At 33.2% G+C, this 24,917-nt stretch overlaps 3 protein-coding genes across 3 annotated transcripts; 1 reads left to right on the top strand and 2 right to left on the bottom strand.

Annotated features, from left to right (window-relative positions):
- Window positions 1-715: 715 nt before the first annotated feature.
- LOC108914110 (serine/threonine-protein kinase TBK1) lies at window positions 716-3,889 on the bottom strand. Its single transcript, XM_018719826.2, has 2 exons — window positions 3,301-3,889; window positions 716-3,210 (listed from the first exon to the last, which is right to left on the bottom strand). Exons 1-2 carry the CDS (start codon window positions 3,725-3,727, stop codon window positions 1,445-1,447), a joined length of 2,193 nt encoding a protein of 730 aa, XP_018575342.1. The 5' UTR covers window positions 3,728-3,889; the 3' UTR covers window positions 716-1,444.
- Window positions 3,890-5,179: 1,290 nt separating this feature from the next.
- On the bottom strand, window positions 5,180-7,007 carry LOC108914106. Its single transcript, XM_018719820.1, has 2 exons — window positions 6,728-7,007; window positions 5,180-6,643 (listed from the first exon to the last, which is right to left on the bottom strand). Exons 1-2 carry the CDS (start codon window positions 6,945-6,947, stop codon window positions 5,943-5,945), a joined length of 921 nt encoding a protein of 306 aa, XP_018575336.1. The 5' UTR covers window positions 6,948-7,007; the 3' UTR covers window positions 5,180-5,942.
- Window positions 7,008-7,843: 836 nt separating this feature from the next.
- Window positions 7,844-23,703, top strand: LOC108914109 (beta-mannosidase). The gene is made up of 14 exons (XM_018719824.2): window positions 7,844-8,086; window positions 10,165-10,314; window positions 11,547-11,695; window positions 12,710-12,915; window positions 13,280-13,541; window positions 16,022-16,172; window positions 16,229-16,514; window positions 18,333-18,440; window positions 18,520-18,713; window positions 19,212-19,489; window positions 19,585-19,732; window positions 22,680-22,891; window positions 23,064-23,264; window positions 23,426-23,703. The coding sequence occupies exons 1-14, from the start codon at window positions 7,981-7,983 to the stop codon at window positions 23,669-23,671; spliced, it is 2,697 nt and encodes an 898-aa protein (XP_018575340.1). The 5' UTR covers window positions 7,844-7,980; the 3' UTR covers window positions 23,672-23,703.
- Window positions 23,704-24,917: the final 1,214 nt, after the last annotated feature.

Genomic DNA, 24,917 nt, shown 5'->3' with positions numbered 1-24,917 from the left:
CCTAGGTACAAACAGTATAACAAATTTAAAAACAAAGAATGATTTGGTTTCCACTATTTTTGTAAGTTCTATATGCTCTTCAAAGGACCCCGCCATAATCTTATGGAAAATGGCTTTCAGCGAAATTATCTCAATTTTTGATGAGAAAGGTCTCATCAATCTGACCAAAATTCCCAATGGCCACAACCCCCGGTAATGCCTCTTTTTATCTTCTGACCAAAATTCTCAATTGCAACGATTCCCGGTAATGCTTCTTTTTACCGCCAGAGGGCGCTTAACCCCGCTAGATCGATCCATAATATGAGAAATAAATTCCAGATAGAAAAACAGTCTGAATTATTAATATGATGAGACCCATCACATATCAAAAACCCAGACGATTTGACTGAACTCCATCTCTCATATAGTGTATCATTCTGACGGGGTTAAGCGCAATCTAGAGGTAAAAAGAGGCATTACTGGAGGTTGTGGCCATTGGGAATTTTGGTCAGATTGAGAAGACCTATTTTATCAAAAATTGAGACGATTTTGCTGAAAGCCATTTTCCGTAAGATTACGGCGGGGTCCTTTATTAGTTCCTTTTTATTACACCCTGTATTCCATTGATTTTAAAACCAGAGAAACATATTGTGGAACAGGTTTACCGTTTAAATCGGAAACAAATACAAAATAGGTACAGAAATTTCTTTAGGTAAATTTGATACAATATGAAACATATAAGAAAATGTATTTATTATAGTTTACTATTTTTAATAACAGTTCCATTTTTTATTTACAAAATACATTATTATACATATGCAGGTATGGTAGAACCTTAGTTGTCTAAGTCACCGATTGCCGGAACTGGTTGAGATTATCTGAGTCTGTGATTATCATAATGATAATAAGCGTGGAAAAGTATAACCATTACACCTACTACATATAGAAGAAAAATTTGCCTTATCCGAGATAAGAGCCGGTCTTGAATACTTGAGGTTCAACTGTAATATATTTTTTTACTTTATAAAATAAGCATACAAATACTAGATTATTTTTAAATACTTAATATAATACACTTTTTCATCAAAGAAACATATATTGCAAATTGTTCTTTTCCTAAAACTAAATTCTAATATTTTCAGATTTATAAATTTTTGCTAATATGATAATAACAAGGATTGATTTACTATGTCAAGGATGTTTAAAACTATTCAAAATTCTCCGATTTGTATGGTAAAGAAACTATTCATCTAAGCGGTTAAATGAACCGTAGATATTTCAATTATTCACTAAGGATTTAATTTCATTGTACTTGAAAACATTGTCTTAGATACAGAGAACATTAACTTCGTCTATGAGTTCAAAATATAAAAAAATCATTTATATGAGCAAATATTATCTAAAATATCATTATCATAGTGACACGTCCTAAAAAAAACTTATCAGTTTTGCTTATCACAAAGAATTAAGGATGAGATACTGCTTTAGTAAGTTCCATCGTTGATTCACTTAATTTATTTAACAGTATGGTGTTTTCTGTGAGAATTTCCTTGAAGTTTTCACTATTTTTGGAATACTCTTTCAAATACATTTTAAGTTCTTGATTTTGTGTGTTCCGAACCTTTTTAGGTGCTGTATTTTTCCCAGCCTGCTCAAAATTATTTTTGATGTGTTCCGTATAATCTACGTTGTCAATGGTCAATTCCTCTTCGAAATCTCTCAATTTTCCATCGTACTTTTCGACGTCTGAAATTAATATGTTGGTCTTTAAATGAATATTTTGTGCCATTTTATACCAGTCTCCGAAATTTTCAGCTAGTTGCTCGTATTGAGGGAATACTTCTTTCTCCAAAAGTGTTTTGATTTTGTTGATAGTTTGAGTTATTTTTATTCTTTCCAAAATGTGAAATTGTTCGTCGTTGTACGACAAACTGCGGGTTGCTCTATCACGTACCAAGTGTTGCCACGATTCTCTCAAGTGCTCCACTTGCGTTTTAGCTCTCGCTGGGGCTAGTGTTTTAAAGGGACATTTTAAATCTCTACTGATAGAGTCCCACTGCAGTTTTAACGTATTTTCAACACAGTGCCCCAAGTACAAATTAGTAACACCGACCGCTGCAGCCGTTACAAATTCCTTACTTATGTCATCCAGTTTTTCAGTGTAATTACTTTTCAGGCTGTAATTACTAATTTGTTGCGAAAGTTGTAGGACCTGTGCGGTTTTTTTGAAAATAAGTGTTTTGTCGAGTAAATGTTGCGTGTTTTGATGAAGCTGTTTTAGTTCTGTGTTGATATATTTGGTAAAGTTGTCAACAGTCTCACAGATAAGTTTGCTGTAAAGAGAATATTTTTCGATTTGTCGCTTACATTGATGCCCGATGCTACAAGCGAACTTTGCTTGAGCAGCATCATTTTCCACAGAGATGACTGTAGAAAAATCGGTCCACTTTGGCAGCTCCTGGTCAGGCACTATAGTGACGTTGTTATTATCCTTGTTAAATAAAAACAATGGATCGTCTTCTTTGGTTCTAGGGTAGCCACATGCTCTAGTATATTCCTGAATAAGATTAGCAAAAAGATTAGTTTGGTACAATAAAATTTGACTTTCGTCTTTAATCCCTGTTTGTTCTGTTACATAATTCTGCAAGTGCTGATACGTCTCATCTGGAAGGATATACACTTTAATCAATCTGGCTTTATTTACATGGAAAATGTTTATAGCCGAGCGTGACAATACTACATCAACCTCTTTAAAAAATCTGTCGAAGCTCCATATTTTCCTGTGGTCTGCTTCTAGAAGTCCAGCTAAAAGAGGTGTTATAATTTTTTTTAAACCTTCACTCAATTGACAATTAACTGGTAGTTCTCGCTTCCATTCAATCGGTCCACTTTCTTTAGTTTGAATTCCTGATATGACACCACTTTCTTTTTTAGTAGTTATGTGATGCATCGTTTCTTTATTTTTACGACCTCCATAAGGTCTGAATGGTAAGTTTCCTGTAGCAACATGATACAATGTTACGCCTATAGACCACAAATCAATGGTTGCACCGAACTTTTTGTTAACCGGTTTTCGTAATACTGCTCTTTCATACATGTCCGGATGTAGATACTCCTCAGTTCCATACAATGACTGAAAAGACTGACCTTCCTGGAGTTCTCTGGCAGCTCCAAAGTCTGTTAATTTGTAAACTGTGGTACCATCTTCCCGAATAAATTTCATTATATTACCTAAAACAAACAAAATTTGAGCAACAGAACATGCTAAATTAAAAATGTTAAATATTCTACTGATCTTATCATGAATAACATTAAAGCTACCTGGTTTTAAATCTCTGTGAATTAAATTATTATCCCTCAAGTGTTTCATGCCAGCATAAAGATGTGCTAGAACCAAAAGAAATTCCGATTCTTCTAGTCCGTATGTATTTTCAGGATCATCTAAACTGTTGAACAAACTTCCACCAGTGCACAGTTCCATAACGATAACTTTTCCTCTATTTTCCTGGTCCTCTTCAATGGCAAGAAGTTTAACGATATTTTCATGTTTTACTTTCCTTAGCACCTCAAATTCACGAAATTGCACTTCTTGTGGGCGAAGTGTGCTAACAGTATTGAATGTTTTAACTGCTACTGGTTCTCCATTTACTTTGTTAACACCTTGGTGGACAGTAGCAGTGGCACCTTTTCCCAAAATACTGGTTGTTGACCAAACATAATTCGGGGAACCACGTAAATATGAAGACATTTTTCAACAATATTTATAAAACGTATATTAAATTAATAAATATTTGTTCATTATGTGTACTTTAAAATATAAACATCATTTAATTTTTAATATCCGTTTGCATTTTATCATACACAAACTAATACACTCAAAGCAAAATGAAAATTATAATATACTCCACAAGCCACAACCATACCCAGTATTTACATTCACACTGACAGCCATCTGACAGCTGACGACCACATGACAGCATGACAGTGATTTTACAAACCATGGAGACTATACATTACAAACCATGGAGACTAACAAGGAGTGCGAACTCCATGTAAACAAATATCTTACGCAATTAGAGGGCGCTAGTGTCCCACATACCCCGAAATAGTGGCGGGCAGACAAAGTAAGCAGCCGTTTGAATTAAAGTAAATAATATAGGCTACTTTGAATTAGATTAAATTAGAATAAATCAATAAATATATATATACTAACGACGTATAATGTCTACTATTACATTGTCTTCCCCCCGCGGTTTACACAGACGAGCCGGCGAAGCAAGAAGAGCGCCAGAAGAAAGGGCCCTAGCCGGCGGGGCCCAGCAAGGACAAAAGGAGGTCCCGCAAAGAGCCTACAACGGCCGCATTTGCGGTTGAGGTAGACGACGGATGGGGCCCACCTACGAAGGCTGTCCAGGCCTACACGAGATGAGGCAGAATAAAGAGGGATATCCCCCTCGATCCCAAATCATTGAGGCCAATTTCTAGCTATAGAATAATGGCGGTCATAAATTGTAAAATTTCTTCTTCTTCTTCTCTATTTAACTATGATTCTTTATATTACTGATCTCAGTAAAATATGGATAGTAATTGGTACAATCTAAAATAGTGTGCCAGACGCATGCGATATACATATTGTACATAAGGTTCAGAATTCGTTTTTTTTAATCAAATTCGATTGCATAACTGTTGGAAATTGGAAACTGTTTCTAATGCACTAGGAACAAAGCTATAATAATTTCAATTTGTAATGACACAGCCTCCAGCCTCCTAAAGTTACTTAGGAGGCTACTGTGATAATGGCCATATTTGCAGGATCTACAGCTTTATTTTTTCGTGAAAATCATTTCCATGATATGAATGATTCCTTAAAGTAAATCAGTATAAATTTCAATTTTTTAATCTTGAAGAATAAAAAAATTGTTTGACCCTCATGCATATCGTCCCTCTTATTACGTAGGGGCGTATGTGCATTTTATAAATTTTATAGAAGATAAAAAACGAAAATGCGTTTAGCTTACGTAGTTAGTACTTTTTTATAATTCTCAAATAAACTCATATTTTCGAATTTCACCCACCAAAGTATATGTTATAACAGTGACACAATGCTGCGTATGTATCTGACAGTGTTTTTTTAAAACGGTGAGGTTTGTACATACGACTACGTAATATTCGACTTGGTTTATTAAAGTTATATACGCGCTTAACTAAAATAAGGAAACTTTTATTTATGCTAAGAAAAACTGATAATATAACAAAAATAATCATTTGACAAAAAAAAAACAAAATTTTACAGTACACTAACGTATGCATAAAAACACCCTACAATGAAATTGCATTGTGACTTCATAAAATACTAAAGATAAGTTTATTCTTCTGTATGTGGCAAGAATCTAAAGAATTCCCGATACTCTGGCATTTTTACAATTGGGGTCTCTCCCCGACACAGTGAAACTGCGCAGGAATAAAGACGTTTCCTGCCACTAAAATAGCACTAGATATGGCACTGTGTGCTGCATCACCTTTGTTTTGTCCATGGTTGGTTTCGAAATATCGTATGGATATTTCTTCTACAGAGGGAAACATAGTTAAAGAATATATCAACATGGTGGGGATTATCGAATTCTTATTTTGTCCATGACACCTGTCTGCAAATAGTGTAATGCTTTTTAGATCCTGATGATCCACGCCTACTTACAGCCTCATGCTATACGAAGCAATAACATTCTTTTGTGGCAATATTGTAAAAAGTGAGATTAAAATTTGATAATCGACTTTTGTAGAATATGGCACTTTCTTTGGAAATGGGCAGATACCTGTTGTAAATCAAACACCCCCACAAAAAATACTTTTATTTTCTTGTGATTTTTGTTTGCATGCTGATTTAATTTCCCTGACTGTAGTTTTTTCTTGGCAATGAGCAGTATACTTCTTTTAAATTGTTCTTTATGTTTTCGTCGCCTTCTCTACAACTGTTGCGAAGCGATCTTTTTTGGGCAGCAAAAAGATAACTTCTTTTGTTTAAAAATTTTTCGGTACAAACTAAAACTTGCCTTGAGAACAGTATTTTCTTTAGCGGCTAAGTCTTCTAGGTACATTGCGTACATTTTTTGCAGTGATAGATCAGGGTGAAGGTACATCCTATTTGTTTTTGCACGGCGGTAGTGGGACTCTACTTTAGGGAACCGATCTATGTGTTCATGTATTGCAATATTGATTAGTTTTTCACGATTTTTAGTTTCCTCATTCCTTTGCCGTCCGCCCCGCAAGTCTTTCTCTAAAAGACCAACTTCGGTAACTTTTGATAAAGCTGTGCGGCACATTTTTTCTGTTACTCCTAATGTATTTAGAAACAGTTTCTTACATACTACAACATCTTTATTGTTAGCTGTTAGTTTGTAAATCAGTGTTTGCTGCCTACGGGACTTCGTCGTGTCAGATACCCTTGTTTTCTTTGGTTTTCTTTTTTCTATATGACGAATTAAAAATTCTCTTTGTGAATGCAAATCTCGGATACCACAAAAAAGCTCAAAAATATTTTGTCTCATTTCCTCGTCAATTTCGTAGCAGTTTTTTCCATAGAGTTTGCATGTTTCTGACACACAGCGTTCTTTTAATTTTCGAGCAGGAATTGTTTTTTTGGTACTGTAACTTATGTATTCAAGACCTGAACATAAAACAATATATTTAATACCTATTATTAATTATCCTAAATATATTTTAATGTTCATTATTATTTCTAATTACTTACCCTGATTTCTCAAACTTTTAGCCAATTTTTGTTTATTGGCCTTACGAGTTTTTATCGTTGTACCTTCTCTCTCATCACCATCCATAATAAAATACTCAGGGTGAATTACCGGTTGAACGGCAGTAACAGGATTTGTAACACAATATTCCGGCTCTTCGATGTGAATGTTTTTTCCATGATTGCAGTTTGAAAGATATTCGTTAAAATCAGGGAGATCCATGGTTAAAATCTCATACTAATAAATAAAGGGGACGCCGTTATTTACATTCGATAGTCTATTTACAAACATTGGTACTTGTGACTGTGACGTCCTTGACGTTGATGCCAATGTTACATTTTTATCCTTATAGCTAGGTACAGCGGTCATTTTAATTGATTATGATTAACGTACAACGTACAAGTATCTACCTTATTCTTGACCTCGACTTACAAATTAGTTACATTGTAATATGCATAAGACTACGACACTATTTTCTTGCAACTTGTTTTATAATTATAGAATCTGAATATCCGAAAAAAAAATTCATTATTGAAATTCCTAGCAACTAGCAATACAAACGCCGTAAGTGGCATCATTGCCTGGTATTAAACGGTTATACGCCCAAGAAATTTTATATGCGTCGGCAAATATTTTTACCTCACGAATTGGGGTAAGGGCGATTGCGCTTCTACGTTATGCCCTTATGAGATATGATATGAAAAGCCTATGAAAAGTACTTCCAAGAATATCCTAGAACCGGCGTAACTGTAACTGAATTTTCCGAATTTTCCATTTTTTGGATTATACGCCCCTACGTGATAAGAGGGACGATATAGCCTCTGAATTTTTCCATTTTCACGATATAAATAAATCTTAGTGTCAATTCCAATATAAAATTCTACTATAATAGGTAGTTAAATTTTTTACTCAAGTTCCAACGACTGACGTCAATAAACATCTTCATACGATTTTTTTTATTTCGTCACCTTGTACAAAATATTAGCAATTGAATTTTCGAAGTTAGTCAATAATAAAATGATAAGCTCAAGCTTGTAACACTCATAACTAAAATAATTTAATTGTTTTAAACAATCGGTAAACACTTCAATACTTCGTCAAAATTGTTTATTATCGATAATGTGCAAGTATTTTCATATTCTTACGCTGATATTGATGTGAAGTAGGGGCTTCCTAGATTAGACATTACTTCAATAATTGTATAATTGAGTTAATGTTTCGGAGAAGAGTTACGTGTTAGCAACAGCAAATAGCTATGGCACTGCGAGCTGTTTTAATTTGTTCGGCATTTCTAGTGTTTTGCAATGCTGTCGAAATACAACATTTGGGAGGGCAATGGTTACTTAAGGATGAAAGTGGAAGTATGTATTTTTTTTATAATGTCATAAAATGTTTAAAAACAGATATTTAAAGAGCCGCATCATATTAAAAGTTGTTGTTGACCCAGTATCAATATCTACAAACACAAATGAATACAGAGTGGACAATGTACAATGAGCGATGAAGCCAAATACAGGGTGGGTCAACTACAATTAGCTATATGCGCATGCTTTGGCGCTGTCGTTTAAAAAAACTCAGCGTTTATAAAAACATAGAATTAGTAAATAATGTTTTAGCAGTTATTTCAGTCATGTTCTAATAGAACTGCTTACTACTGTAGTACCAACCTGAATAGTATAAAATACAATCTGTATAAAGAAATTTATTAAGAGAAAATAAGCAAAAATACAAATAAAAGAATAAGTTGGTGGTTTCGGGTTGATTTTTTACAGTGGATACAACGCATATAAGGAATTTGCTTTTGGACCACCTCATTTTCATCCCCACATAAGACCAGACTCTTCCATAGCTCTGACAATAGCTATAATACAAAATAATGTCTCAAATAAAAGTTACACTCAATATACAATAAATTTTTTCATATTTTAAAATCATTTTCGATCGGTTAAAGAGGATGTCCTATTTCTGCTTAATTTTTTTAAAGGAACCGCCATTTAAATATTGTAGTTTTGAATTTTTTGTTAAATTTAAGGGGATATTGAGTCTAATTCGCATGGCCTTGATGTTATATGATGGTATTAAAAAAAATTACATTTGTACTTTGCAACGGCTTGAAAGATATAAAAATCTACGAAACTATAAACATGATAACAAGATCGCATTTTGATTATTCCTTCAAGCATGAGTTAATCTATCCTTAATATTATTTACTTAACATATAATTAGAAAACTAGTGATTACAAACATAACTTTCAAGTTTCAATCAAGTTTATCTTGATTTTTTTAGCTAGGACTGTATGTTTTTACTTATATAGAAAATTTAATTTTCTTTCGATTTTATTCAGGTATACATGCATGGTGAGTGGCCCAGTGGCGGCTCTTGACTTCCATACCAAGGAGGGTTGAAAAATTTAAGTACTTAAGTACAAAGTATTGAAGAAAAATCAAATATAATTGGGTAGTTTTATTTTAAGTACCCATTAATGAAATATGGGGAAAATGTACTAAACATAATTTTTTAAAGTGAAATTCTATTCTGCTTTTATCCTAAATAAACTTTTCAATTACCTTTTCATTAAACTTTTGGTATTTCTCGCACCATTGATTTTTCAATAGATAGCATTGCAAGTGCAATCAATTAAAAAAACACACAATATGCAAGTAAAAAATTTTGCACCATACCTGAACAAATTACGTTTATTAAGAAAAAAAGCGATGAATAGCTATTATTTGGTTACTGTCGGACTAAACAGACTCCACAATGCATAATAAATATGCGCTATTCCGTCTTTCACTAGTGCGCGACGGTAACCATGACCACCGTTGTAAACACTTTAGAGATCTGGAGGCGAGCTACGAGGAGACCACGTATTTTAGAGTTTTGCAAACGAATTTTGCAAGTCGAGTTAAATTGACTACACATTACAAATTTAACATTTCATTTTTAATATTCATAAGGCTAATCTATTTAATTATGTAGATAATTTTTTTTACTACTAAAATTTATAGGGGAGGCGGCGCCGCCCCAGAGCCCGTTGTTAGATATTCACGGTTTTTCTTCAACTTTGTTGCTATTTTCGTGTTAAAAAACGGATAACATAATAATAAACAGATATGGGCCTAACTCAACATTTTTTATGTAAAAGTATGTTCTAACTTTTTAATTTTGCAAATGAAGACTGTAATATGCAGAATAACAGTCAGAACTGTGATTAAATCATATATTTTTATATGTTTCAAATTCAATCTTCAGAATATTATTCTAACTCCATTTTTCTTAGTAATAATGTCCTAACCCCTTTAAAACTTTAGTTGTTCTAACTTGAGATACATTTTTGTGTTATTAAAATTATCACAGTTACGGAAGAATCGATCATATATTTTATCGTAACTCCCTTTATTTGAAATTTACATTTCAAATACATGTATGAATTTTTAGAATACAAAGATTTGAAGGCAATAGTACCGGGAGGTATTTACTCGGATCTGATGGATAACGACATTATAGAAAATATTTTTTATGGATACAACGACGACGTCACGAGATGGGTACCAAGAACAAATTGGACATATTATACAAATTTCACAGGTAAAAATAGTTTTCCTTATACGACAAAGTACTTTTTATGCTAATGACTCAAAACTGTTATAAAATGCTGAAATCAAGCCGACGGGACTGTGAAAGTAACCAAACAATTTTTTGTTATATGGTTTTCTGTTTTCCAGTTAAATGAAAGAAAAACAAAGTATTATATAACTTTTTTTTTGTTTTACTAATTTAACTATTTAATGCGGACCTTGGACTTTCCATCGCGATTTTATCTTGTAAACAACATTAATTATGATTTTTCCAATTTCGCTGCGGTTTTAGTTTAGATGTAATAAGGCAACCTGTAGCACTCAGATCTTGTGACGCTGTACTCCAATGCCAAATTACCGACTCAATCTCATCTTGTAAATCCGTGCGACGGGTAAAGGAAATGCGATTCCATGAGCGTATCATATTGGAGAGTTCCAAAAATTCTCATATATAGGACAACAAATAGATATGTTCATTGTCGATGTAAACACTAGGTTATTCTTACAAGTTTACAATTACCTTAGTGGTATACTGATATTGATTTTGATGAATACAACAGCTAGTATTTTTTTATTTCGCTTCGTGCAAAGAAGTTTTTAGCTCTGCTGAGACTCCTCTATGATTTCCTGAGGTGACAGAAATGCTGCAACGATGATTGTAAAAATTAATTTTGCAATTTTGTATTATTTCATATTTAAGTAACTGCTTTTATAAAAAAGCAGTAATAATAATAATAATAATAAGCAGTAATAATACTTACACTAAAAGCGAAAGAAAAAGAAAACTGAATCATTTTGAAAATCATCAATCAAACCGTTGGGACTCCTTTCACTTTCGAAAAAGCCAAAAACAAAAATTAAAAATTAATATTTTAAATCCAACCACAGCACAATAATAAATCAAAATAATAATACTTAAAACAAAAAAATGAGAAAAGTTAAAAAAGTAAGAAGCATATTGTGTTAAATTAAAGATTGAAAATGTAAAAAGTAAATATTTGAAAAAGTAGAATTTTCTGATAAAGAGGCTTAACCATGACAAAAGAAACATTCCATGGGAAGGAAAAGGATGGCCTGAATTCAAGTAATATTGACCACTTTTTTAATAAAATTTTTGCTTTAGGAAACGAAATTGTCTTGTTCAAAACAAATGTGTACAATCTTTTTATTTTTATGAAAACAAATATGTAGGTACAATCTTTTGTATTTTTATAAAATATGCATTTTTCAATAACATTTCAGTTAATGAGGAGCTACTGAATTTTGAAAATATCAACATCGTATTCGAAGGCTTGGACACATTTGCCACTATCGCTATTAACGATGTCGTAGTCGGACAAAGTAAAAATATGTTCGTCCAGTATGTCTTCAACGTGAAGGACCAAATTCAGGTAAATTCAGCTACGGCTTGTGCAACTTGAGGTGATAATATTTTTATAAATAAGCCTAGAACTCGTACCGTGTTTAAAAATTTTTTTCTAGATCCTCTTCTCCGAAATCACACGTATATGTGCAAAAAAATATTTTTTTTTAATCAACTAATAAATACAATCAGGCCTTTTTATATTTTTCGCAATATTTTCATTTTTCTTAAAGTTACAAAATTATGTTTTGAAAAATGGCATGTTAGTGTGAAATTAAAATTCAAAAATGTAATTATGTGAAAAATAAAAAAAACTCCTAACTGTGTCAGTTGATTCTGTAAAAAAAGATCCCAGTCTGCAAATATAAAATTAAAATAGGCGTATTATAATTTCTTATATCGCAAATTTCGTTTGAAATTTATTTATTACGAAAGGTTCTAAAAAAAAAAAGGTATGGATACTATGTTTCTTTATAAAAGTATGGCCACTTTTCAATTCAATTTTCACCAGCCGCCACTGGCACAATAAATGTTTTTTAAGTAGTTTAAATGTAAACGTGTTTGATAATTGAAGGGCTTAGTGTGAAACAATGACAAGCCACCCTTTCTTGAAATATGACTTTTTTAAATTTTCAAGTTTTGCAAGAGTATAAGCCACATACGGAATATTAAAAGAAAATGATTATTCATGATGATATTATTCAAGTACATTCATAAACATCTATAGGTACTGCTGTAACTAATGTAGACAAATTCGGAGAAAACGAAGCTAACGTTGATTTTACACATTTTAAAATTTCCAACAATTTTGCATTTGTGGCTTGTCATTGTTTCACATTTCACACTAAGCCCTTCAATTGAAAATAACTTATCTCAATCACTATCTGAAATCTTCACTTTTAAAGAGAGATTATGTAAAATATTTAATCTGTTTTGGGATTTTTTAAATTAAACTAGAAAATTTCTTTGTAGAATCTTTATTTAAATATCCTGAAAACAGAAAATTTTGCATTTTATACATGTTTTTGTACGTTAATTTCAGGCTGGAAATAATGTAATAGAGGTTCGATTTCAATCACCAGTTGAGGTAGCTGAGAATTTATCCGCAGAACAAAATAAATCATATAACATACCCGTAAACTGTCCTCCAAGTGCATATAGGGGAGAATGCCACGTGAATATGATAAGAAAAATGCAAGCCTCATATTCTTGGGACTGGGGCCCTTCTTTCCCGTCAGTTGGTATTTGGTAGGTATAAATTTGATTAGATAACACAAAATGGAATACAAATTTATTACGATGGAACAGTTCTTTAAAAATAAAGCCCAGTTTCTCGTACGATTGAAATAGTATCCAGAATTTCGAAATTCAGGATACCGAAATGTCGAAAGAAGGTAGAAGTCAACTTTTTCCGAATATTTTTTAAACGCTTCGACCCTCCCTCTTTGAGAATCTTTTGTTTTGAGATTTCAGGGATTGTGCGATTTGTAAACTGGCCGTTATTTTTAAAGATCTTTCTCTTCATAAAATATTTGCAATTCGTTTTGAGTTATTGTACCTATGTACGAATATTTTTAAAACCTGCTTCAACTTCAACCATAAATGTTTTTAGGAAAGATTTGTACATTGAAGCTTATAACGAGACGGCTGTGAGGTATATAGTTCCTGATGTGGTCCAAAGCGAGGATAATTCATCTTGGACTGTCCTTGTAGACGTATACTTCGCCAATAACGCTAAAAAAGTAATATTTGGAAAAATCGCCTTTGAACTTGAGCTGGATTCTGAAACTGTAACGCAATCTGTAACCGTGAATTTAATACCCAATGGATTGAATGAAGTCGTAGTTCATAATTATTCTATTAAAGTTGATTCAGTAAGTGATAAATTTTATGTATAGGTACAGATGTGGACAATAAAATGTTTCCTACCAAAATTGTTTATGATCCTTTTAAAACAGGATATTAGTAGTTTTATTCTTTAAACGTTTCAGGTCAGAAACTTTTTTTTGTCCACAGCTATATACGTATTATTGCAGTTTTTCCATGTTAGTTGAAATTCATTTAGGTATATTGAATTAGAAACAATAACGATTCTAAAAAGTGTCCCAAAATTCACGCAAGAAGTAATTTTGATAGAAAACACAGGTTTTTTATTATAAATTTTTTATTGATCCCTTAAGTATAACAGTATAGGGTTATATTCAGAACTTATCCAAAAAAAAAAAATTGGAAGTACTTACGAATATTATTTTGTAAAAAAAATCAAAAAGGGCAGTTCGAAAATGATTTAAAAATACACTTCTGCACGGCACTGGAAATTGGTCCACTGTAAAACATGGCATCGCACTATGCAACCGGCACGACAGCGTGATAAAAACGGACAAAAACTTGAAAGAATTTCGCAAGGAAAGGAGTAAATTGAATTTTGTAGCACCTGTTCAATTGCTTTTGCCGCTATTGTTATTATTAATTAACAAAATTAATTTGTGGCTTTAATTAATAAAATAATTTGACATACCTGATGTTACAACTCTTCAAAATTTTATCCAGCGACGCGTAAATACATTTGGACCCGTCTTATCCATTTTCTATGAACTAACACAAATGTTTCACCATAATACAAATGTTGTCTTGCTCCACCATAAATTAAAACGATATCCATCAACTCCTAGTTACTTTACACACAAGCTAATTTTGACAGTAACTACTAAAAAAAACTATTGTAAACACTATCGCGACGACTATTGTAAAATCGGATTTCAGTATTCAGTTGTCCAGCGATGTAATGCTTGAAAGTACTACAACTTCAATATTTTTTTCTCGGAAACTATAAGGATTTTACAAAAATTGTTTTTACGATATTGACTCAATTTCTCATGCCGCATCTATTCCTATTTTTTTTTGGATAAGTTGTGAATCACCCTGTATATGAAATAATATATTGGGTCCACCTCCACGGCTTTGCTGGCACATACGCACCCTTTTGTCGAAATTTTCTATGACTGTTTTACATAAATGCGACTGAATTTCGTTGATACAACGCTCAGTTTCCTCCTTCAAGGCGTGAGTGGTCGTGAACTTGTTTTCATCAACCTTAGACTTCAAAAATTCCCCCCAAAAAGAGTCCAACGGCGTTAAATCGCATGATCTGGGCGGCCAATTCTGATCACTAAAAAGGGGAAATTACACGACCAGGAAATTCTTGATAAACAACGTGGTCTTCATCTATATCTTCCAATTTAGGCAGAAAAAACTGGACTACCATGTCTCATCATTAACTCATACTGCCTTACCAGCCGGATTTTCGAAGACGAATGGTCCGATGATGCCTCCAGACCAAAATCTGCACCAAACAGTGACACGTTGGATACATTTATTTCGGAATAACCACTCGTGGATTTTCTGAATCCCAAATGCCATAATTTTTTCGATTAACGAAGACATCAACATAAAAATGAGCCTCATCGCTGAAGATGGATTTGTTCGAAAAATCAGCATCCATAACGAACTCTCTTCGCTCTGCTTGGCCAATAGACTTTAGTCTTTGAGCCAATTGAACGATGTAAGCATGAAGATGCAAATATTTCGTGAGGATACGCTGTAAAGAGATTCTCGAAATGTTCAATTCTTGACCACTGTGCCGAAATGTTCCTGCACTCTCAGCAACACTCTCATGAACTGCTTGGATGTTTCGTGTTGAACGACTTGTTAAAGGACGGCCAGAGTGTTTAAGATCACTAACAGTTGATCCAGTCTCCCTGAATATATTTGTTTTTCGTTGGCAACACTTTACCGCACAAATGGCGCAAAATTCAAATCTTGTGTAAATTTTGGGACACCCGATAATTTATTTTTGATAAGTATGAAAACTATTTTGAGACATCATTAAAAAATAGTCGATAAAATTATATCAAGAGAATCAATATATGTATTTAAACTTTACAAACAGAAAGAAAGAAATCATATGAAACGGATTCATTTTGTAAATAGTCATGATTGAAATCTTCCAAGTACGATCCTTATATGTGCAATACACTTATTTGTTGACCCGTCACGAGTAAATTTTAAAATGGGTGGTAGCTGCACTCAAATAAACGAAGATGGTCATTTTCTTTAAATCTGTAAATGAATCTGTCGAACACATAGTTATGCCTATAGTATATCGGAATATTTTATGGAAAGATACATAAAAGTAATGTTTTGTTCACTAATTTTATATGATTTTCAAGTACAATATACAAAAATATAGTTGTCATATTTGTAGTTCTACAGGCGACGAGATAAAATATTTTCGGTTTTCCACATTTAGTTCATTGCAAATTCACAACAGTTTTTATCAACGTCTTAATTTTAGGGACTGCTTAAAACCTGGTGGCCCAATGGTTTCGGTGCCCAGAACCTTTACAATTTAACAGTTACATACTCTAATGATGAAGAAACCGAAAAAAGCTCCAAAACCGTGCGCATTGGTTTTAGAACCATCGAATTAGTTCAAGATACTCTCGGTAAGCACGGTAAAAAGTGAAGATCCATTCCCATAAATTTTATACCTTTATTTTAGATTCCGGACTAACGTTCTATTTCAAAGTCAACGGAGTTCCAATATTTATGAAAGGTTCTAATGAAATACCTATAGATATATTGCCAGAGAGAGGGCAAAATAAGGAAACTATAAGAAAATTGTTGACGACCGCTAGTGATTCGCATATGAATATGTTGCGAGTTTGGGGTGGAGGAGTGTATGAATCTGACTATTTCTACGATTTAGCTGATGAACTAGGCATTCTCATCTGGCAGGACTTCATGTTTGCTTGCTCTCTGTATCCTACAAACGAGGAGTATCTTAAGTAAGGTTTGAATCATATTTTGACCATCCCATTTATGGAAAACAGAGACAACAATTATTATTTTTAAATATCTTCATTTATTATACTATAAGAGGGTAAAGGTTCCTAGCAAAACATTTTTGGAAAAGAAAAAATCGTACGTGTACCCAAAAAATTTGTAAATCAAGTCAAAACAAGAAATAAAAATCTCATAAACATAAGGGGATACTTAGCTTTCGACCTCTATTAAAAATGCTTGAATATGAAAATTTACTGGTATTTAATTTTTTATACTTTTTAATACAAAAATGGCAACTATGAGTAACAGAGGCGTGCAAAATTGAGAATTGAAATGTACATTATAGTCTATCATTTTTTCTAAATATTCTCTTCGACGTACTACAACTTCGATGTTTTCTACTAAAATAATTTTTCGAAAATTCTTTGCATAGCAAAACTTTTCAGGACGATCTAGACTAATCTGGGTCTTCCATAACTCCAGTTGGAATTTTTTGAACGTTTATTTTTAACGTCATTGTTTCAATTTTTCTGCTACTTTTTTCGCGTTTTTTGTTTTTTTTTTACACCACTTTTTGGCGCACCGCACCGCGTGTTAAAAAGTGTAGACGCCGTAGAGAAACGGCGATTTTGAAAGATTATTACATTGCGATATCGCTACCGCCACCTTCAGCGAATTTTTAATAATTTAAATTTTCAACTAAAAAATGTAATATAGTAAAAATACCGTATATTCAACGTTGACCGGAAAAAATTAAAAAGAACTGGTATAATACTAAGTAAGTTTAATATTAGAACTGTTTCCCAACCCAGTAATACATTAAGGACAATTAATTTTATCAAAATCTCGACTGCATAGTGAAATACAAAATTCTATAAGCGACATTTACAGTTAGCCCTGTAGAATTTAATATTATTCATTTATTTTTTTCTCAGTGTGACAGAAATATCCAATAAAAAAAAGATAAATTCCGTTTTTTTTTTGTTATTTACAATGTCATTTATGAATTTACATTTTTATTTTATTTTGTATATGATTTTTTATATTTTCACGCGGATAAAATGTTTAGCATCTTTTATTTAAATTGAATAAACACTATAACAGTTTAAGCAAAGATAGAAATAGAGACTTGTAATAATACAACGTACTAAGTGCGCGCGCACTGGTTAAACATTGGAACACTATGCGAAATGAACAGCACATTACAATAATTTTTTCAGATTCAGAAATGCTAAAATTTGTGGTTTTATTTATTTTGACACTAGAGTATTGATGAGGACCAAAATATTATTTTTTCTAGGTAATAATAATAAGGTAGTTTTTGTTGTAAAAGTCATGTTTTAAAGTTAAACTCTATAAATAGAAAAAAATATCATATTATTGGGCAAAACGCCAAAGTCCCCCAGTTTTCACTGTCCCTAAATTAATTTATTTCATAGTCGCCATTTTGTCTTCTAAACGATAAAGAGTGAAATACATGTTTAATTTTTCAGTTGGTAAGGAACCTTTAAATGTTTTAAATACACATGCTCGATAATCATAACTAAACATATTTTCTCGACCCAAGTTTAACTTGTGCAATTCAGAATATCCCGTGCCAGAGGCGGACTGGCTAGGTGAACAGGCCCGGGAAACATTCATCAAGTGGCCCGTTTTTTTTTAAAGAAAAATATTTTTCATCCTTCTACAGCGCCAACTGGCCCAAAATGACCGCGGCCCATCGGGAAACCTCCCGAGTTCCCGCATAGCCAATCCGCCTCTGTCCCGTGCAATGTATGGAAAAATTATATAAACTGTTTTTTGTTTGTATCGCTTTTCAGTAACGTTTTGGACGAAGTTCGACACCAAGTAAAGAGATTAAGCAGTCACGCTAGTATAGCCTTATATTCCGGGAACAATGAAAATGAGGGTGCTTTAGTGGACGACTGGTAAATATACATTATAAAGATTAAAACTATAGAGTTATATTTTATTATAGTTTTTTCAATTTTGTGTTTTTCCATTTAGGTATGGCGTTCGAAACAACTTTACGCTGTTCAAAGCGGACTATGTAAAGTTGTATATAGACACGATTATGAATGAATTTGTCCGACTAACCAACAACAGGTCAATTTTTGTAAGTTCAAGTCCGAGCAATGGAAAGGAAACGGAGAGCGAGGGATATGTGGCAGCCCATCCTTCGAGTACCTTTTATGGAGACGGTAATATCAAATAAATAATATCCAGAAATATACTTCTAACGACAGTTTAAATTTAACTTATCAATAAAACACTCAAAACAATCGTCGTATCTACTTTTGAGATAGGTTCACATGAATTTATTAATTGAAATAAATCTTTTATACAAGGTGTTTCAAAAACATGTGTATCAGGATTCTTCTTATGATGATCACCAATACACCATGAGGAAGATGCTGATCAAAAAATAAAAAAAGTTATGCCTATTCTAACGGGAACTGTTTAAGGGAATTGTCACGGATTTAGGTAGGTCATTGGCTCGTTTGGCAACGTAGCCCCACGTTGGGCGCCATGCGGATTTATTTCACGGACTTCTCTTGTAGAATTATTGAGGATATTCAAAACATAGGTGAATTTTGAAATTATCACTTCTAACTCTATAACAAATCATCATCATTTCCGTCACCGTATTTTACATTTTTGACAGTTTTTCAAAAATATGTTTTTCTCCATATTTTCAGTTCACTACTATAATTACATCATGGACTCTTTCAATTCCGTGATATTTCCTGTGCCACGTTTCGCCTCCGAATATGGTTACCAGTCCCTACCAAGCGTTAATTCGTTTTTAACTGTTACAAATAGCACTTCCGACTTGAATATAAACAGCGAATTTATGGATCACCGGCAGCATCATCCCGTGGGAAACAGCGAGCTGAAATCGCTGATATCGCACCAATTCACTCTGCCAAACGAGAACAGCGAAAATTACTACAAGGCTTTTATATATTATTCCCAGGTAAATGCGTTATGATATATTTGCAACATCAAGCACCAGGTCACAGACCTAGATATGACCCCGCTGGCAAGCAACATTAACGCATACTTTTTTAGATCGTTCAAGCAGTATCAATCAGAGTTGAAACAGAACATTATCGTCGTTACAGGAGTAGTTTGAACGCCGGAGGGGAAGGTTATACCATGGGGGCTCTCTATTGGCAACTTAATGATGTGTGGGTTGCTCCCACTTGGTCTGGAATCGGTAAATGCAACAATATCTTTCATATTACTTTAGGCCAATTAGAGTTTGAACGTAAAAAAATTATGAGTAGACATTTTATTGCACCTTATGACAGGGAAGGGTATATAGAATGATAATATCAAAAAAGTAACTCGAAAGAAGAGACGCACTTTTTTTACTGTCCAATCTGGACGACCTATAGGAAAATTTGTCATTTTATGTTGTAGGTAGGCAATTAAATTACCTATAATTTATTAAGGTAGGTATCTAATGTCATATTTCACTTATTTGTTAACTGTAAAATGAAGTCGAAAGCGGAAAAATCAGTTTTAGAAAATTGCACATTATTATTCCAGAAAGCGATAGACGTTGATAAAATTTATGGAAAATGCGGTCGATCCAAAGACTAACATGTGCGCCAAAGGCCGATTAGATTGACTTTGAAATTGTTTGTAAATTAATTTCGTTAGTTTTTTTTTGCATTTAATTGTTTAATTGTTATAAACAAATTGTCCCAGGGTCAGGTAAAAGCCGCTCGGGAATTCACTCTTTTTGCAATAAATAGAGCTTATTTTTAGGGCAATTTAAAACAAAGCGAAATAACGCCTGTTTATCCCCAAGATAGTTTGTTTATAATATTAATTGATAATTAACTATTGGACATATCGCATCGGGATTTTAGATACATTCAAAGAATGGATTAAACTTTTATTTTCAAAAAGTTTTGCAAAGATAGAAATGAACACGCTAGCAGCAGTAAAAGTTAACATTCGTAGACAAAGAGTGTTAACGTTAATAAACGGCCTGCACCAGGAGAAGGAGCTCCTGATGCGCGCGACGAGGGCGACGTTCACGCGCATACGCGAGTCCGGCGCTCCTCCCGCGTGCTGTCCGTTTCCGTTCATTAATATTAACTCTTACTGTTGCTAGTGCGTATGTTACATGAACTACCAATGTAAAACTTTTTGAAAATAAAAGTTTAACCCTTTCTTTAATTGTCTCTAAAATCCCGATCCGATACGTCCAATTATTAACAACTAACATTATTAAAAAAGCTATCTTGGCCACAAAGAGGCGTAGGTGATTTCTCTCTTTTTTAAAATTACCGTAAAATAAGCTCTATTTAATACAAAAAGAGCGAATATCCGAGCGGCTTTTGCCTGACCCTGGAACAATTTGTTTATAACACTGTTTTGCATGTTCTACTTCGTTAGTCGCAAAAAGCAACTTAATTTCATCTTTTTGAAATTTTTTTTTTCGATACGTTCCTTTGGATCAATTAGAACCTTATCTACGTTATTAACTTCTAAAATTAACGTGTAGAAAATTAACCAATCAGTTGCAAAAAAAACGAACGAAATTAATTAACAAATACCTGGAGCAACAATTTCACAGTCCATTGAATCGGTCTTTGGCACACATGTTGGTCTTTAGATTGAATGTCATTGATCACTTTTTGCATTAATAATGCGCAATTTCCGAAAACTGATTTTTCCGCGTTCGGCCTTTATTTTACAGTAAAAAATAGGTGAAAAATGACTTTAGGTACCTTAATTTGTAGATAATTTAATTATCTACAACACAAACAACTAATTTTCTGATGAGTCGTCTATATTAGATTTGCATGGGCAGTAAAAAAATTTAAAAACACATAATTTTGCTATATATTTGCTATTTGCCAACTTAGCATCACTTCTTTCGAGTTATTTTTTTAATATTATCATTCCACATGCCCTTCCCCGTCATAAAGCTAATTTTCAGGTTTTATGATCTACTTCGACTTGAGTAATATGTGCCTTCTCGAAATCCATAACTCATTCATATTTAGACAATCATTTAGTGTTTCCTGCAATATTAGCATGTAGTTAGGAGTTTTGTCTGTCAGATTGAACATATATATTTTGCATACCTACGTTCATGGGCGTAGCTAGGATTTTTGCTTGGTGTGGGCCCAGGACTGCAGGCTCTATGGAGACCTCTAAAAAAAAGCTCACACATTTGAAAACCTACACTTTTTCGTTTGATTCTAGAAAAAAAATTGATTTGATGGATGGAAAATTCGTCTAGTATAGTTTTTCGGAGTCAGTTGAACATGTATAAAAACGCCTATCAATAAAATTTAATCTGTTTCATAGGCGTCCCTAAAAAAGTTTTCTGCTAAAGGTAAAAAATTATAATAATTTGTATATAATATGTAGAAAATTTCTATTATATATTCATTTGACCAACAACATATTTTAATTATTTATGTCCTCCAACAATTTTATTATATAATGATGATTGATGGTAAATTTCGTTTTGTTCCGTTTCAAAAGGTTTCGAAAATCCCATGTTGTAATAATATTAGTAAACAAAAATATCCCTCTTATTTCTCCCTTTCGCAATTGTAATATGAATGATTAACAGAGGATGCCTATAATAAATTAAAATTACCTGAGTCACACCAAATTCCGCATTGCTGCACTGCACTGCTAGGCCATTTGTTGACAGCTGACCACATGACCCAGTGCGGCTGTGTTTGTGCTGCATTTGCCTGCGTGCTTATTCTTCAACTGGGCAACCAGACCTATATATGAATATGGCTAAATAAATATGGGAACAATTCAAATATTTCAATGCCGAGTTGCTGCGTCAGCGACCGAACCTGGTATATACTACCAACCTCTTGGTTTTTGAAGGCTATAACAACAACAATGCCATTTTTTAAATTTGCAGCATGCAGCAATAATTAGAGGGGACACCGTTCCCGCCTCCTGCCCTCCCCTGCCCCCTTGGCTACGTCCATTGACTTTATTTGATAAGTTTTTTTAGTAAAAATGTTTTGAATTTATATGAATTAACTTCATAATAAAGCAGAATTTAAAATTCGCGAAAAACGTACATTAAATATTAAGATAAATACGAGGCTGAGAACATTGTAAACAATTATTTTTTTTCATTCTGAAGCCCATAATGAAATGAATTTTAGATCACACTGGCAAGTGGAAGATGCTGCAGTATTACACACAGGAGTTTTTTGCGCCGATCATAATTACTGGACACATAAACGCCGAAAGGACTTTAGAAACATACATCGTCTCCGACTTGCTGTCGCCAGTACTCAACGTGACTGCTTCCATTCAAGTCTATAACTGGAGCTCTTTGGATAGTATCCTTGAAAAGAAATTAACGTTAGATTTGGTAAGGCTCCTTATTAAATGCAAATTGTTTTGTTAGTTATGGTTGTGAAGTATGTATTAAAAAAGCATAGGTAACTGTCCTAGATTTGTGACTCCCACACGTTTCGTGTATCAAGTTCACATGATTAGGAGCTGAATAATAGATACTCGTTTAAAATGACAATGATTTTTAGGAAGCGGGAAAGTCTCATTTAATCGATTCCTTCGATATTGACGATTTCTTAACCGATGCCAAATGTGGCGAACTTAATACTGCTAGATACAACTGCTTAATATACTTAACTTTGTACAAAGAGGGTATAAGAATTGCCCCAGATAATTTTGTCCTGCCTGACAAGATAAAATCATCACGAGTTCAGCAACCAAAATTGCAGGTATGTGTCTTAACACACACAGTTTTCTAAAACTATTTTAATTTTACGTTAAACATGTATTTGATATAATTTCATCTGTTCCTTAATTAAAATGAAGAAATTTGAGGTCGCATGTTTCCAATAATTTTATAGTTATACACTCTGTGTAATTTGTTTCATAGCTGAGCGGAGTAACAAAGCAAAGTGACGAAGGAATTTACGAAATAGAAATCACCACAGACAATATCGCATTGTTTGTATGGTTGGATACCAATAAAATCAAAGGACGATTTTCGGATAACGGACTCTTACAAGTCAATGAATCTAGGAAGGTATACTTTTACAGCGAAGAAGAAACAACAGCGGAAGATTTGCAGAAAGATTTGAGCATCACTAATTTACTTGATGATGAATATGTTACTAGTTAAAGGAATTGAACAATAAAATCTATTGCAGTATATACATTTTTTTAAACACTACCTAAAACCTGAGTGTGTAATCTAAACTGAACTATATGAATGGATATTTTATCCCCAATCTTAATCAGCTTAAGTATAACAAAGATATTAAAAAATATGATCTCTAAAACGAATCAATACGACCCTGTATACAGAAAACAGTACAAGCTAAATACTACATAGCAGGCAGAAAGTATCTTTTTGGGATACTTGCATGTACAGGCTGGTCCATTTTCGGTGGGATTTGAGGGTATTTCAGAAACTACTAAAGATATTATAAATCTGACACCACGTTCTCAAGCTCTATTTTCATGGCAAACTCGACTGTCAAATCAGAAATTTGCTATCTTCATTTGTTTCTGAGTTACAGGGCTTTTCTAATTATAGTGACACTTTTGAATATGTCTGTATCTCAGCTGTTAAATAAGGTAGAGTAAAAGAGAAAACTGCTCAAGACTAATTCTTTGGCGTAGAATTGAATGCTGGTATTAGATTTTTAGTAGGTCTTAAGATTCCAGAGTTATGACCCAGTTTTTTTTTTAATGGAAATCGTAGCTGGTCATGACCTAAAAAAATGGAGATTTTTTTTTGCTTTTCAGCAATATATCACATGTTATAGTTTTACAAACACAGAAGATACAGGGTGTTTTATATTTGTATTTAACTTTGAGTCATAACTCCGAAATCTTAAGACCTACTAAAAATCTAATATTGGCATTCAATTCTACGCCAAACAATTAGTCTTGAGCAGTTTTCACTTTAACTCTAACTTATTTAACAGCTGATATAGACATGTTCAAAAATGTGACAATAACAAGAAACGCCCTGTAACTCAGAAATAAATGAAGATATATAGCAAATTTCTGATTTGACAGTCGAGTTTACCATGAAAATCGAGCTCGAGAACGTCATGTCAGATTGATCATATCTTTCTTTAGTAGTTTCTGAAATACCCTGAATTCCCATCGAAAATGGACCAGCCTGTACACTGTGTAGGGTGATTCAAAACTTCTAAAAAATATATTTTAATATCCGGGGGACTCTTACAAATACAATATTGTAAAAAAAATTAAAAAGGGCAATTCGAAAATGATTTAAAAATACACTTTTACACTGGACTGGAAACTAGTACACTGTAAAACCTGACCTTACGCGAGGCAAAGCAAGCAGTCAGCGACCGGCACGGCGGCAAAGTGTAATCAAAGATGAACGAACA

This window comes from Anoplophora glabripennis, unplaced genomic scaffold (genome assembly GCF_000390285.2).
Source record: "Anoplophora glabripennis isolate ALB-LARVAE unplaced genomic scaffold, Agla_2.0 scaffold1159, whole genome shotgun sequence".
NCBI lineage: Eukaryota > Metazoa > Arthropoda > Insecta > Coleoptera > Cerambycidae > Anoplophora > Anoplophora glabripennis.
Note: the sequence above shows the minus strand (reverse complement) of the source record. Positions and strands in the feature narration are given on the sequence as shown.

Excerpts from the sequence above, each read along its gene's own strand:
- LOC108914110 (XM_018719826.2), bottom strand. The coding sequence starts at position 3,727 with ATGTCTTCATATTTACGTGGTTCCCCGAATTATGTTTGGTCAACAACC. Across the intron at positions 3,211-3,300 it reads TCACAGAGATTTAAAACCAG|GTAATATAATGAAATTTATT; the intron begins GTAGCTTTAATG and ends TGTTTGTTTTAG.
- LOC108914106 (XM_018719820.1), bottom strand. The coding sequence starts at position 6,947 with ATGGATCTCCCTGATTTTAACGAATATCTTTCAAACTGCAATCATGGA. Across the intron at positions 6,644-6,727 it reads TAAAAGTTTGAGAAATCAGG|GTCTTGAATACATAAGTTAC; the intron begins GTAAGTAATTAG and ends TTTTATGTTCAG.
- LOC108914109 (XM_018719824.2), top strand. The coding sequence starts at position 7,981 with ATGGCACTGCGAGCTGTTTTAATTTGTTCGGCATTTCTAGTGTTTTGC. Across the intron at positions 16,515-18,332 it reads ACAAACGAGGAGTATCTTAA|TAACGTTTTGGACGAAGTTC; the intron begins GTAAGGTTTGAA and ends ATCGCTTTTCAG. Across the intron at positions 18,714-19,211 it reads GAGTACCTTTTATGGAGACG|TTCACTACTATAATTACATC; the intron begins GTAATATCAAAT and ends CCATATTTTCAG.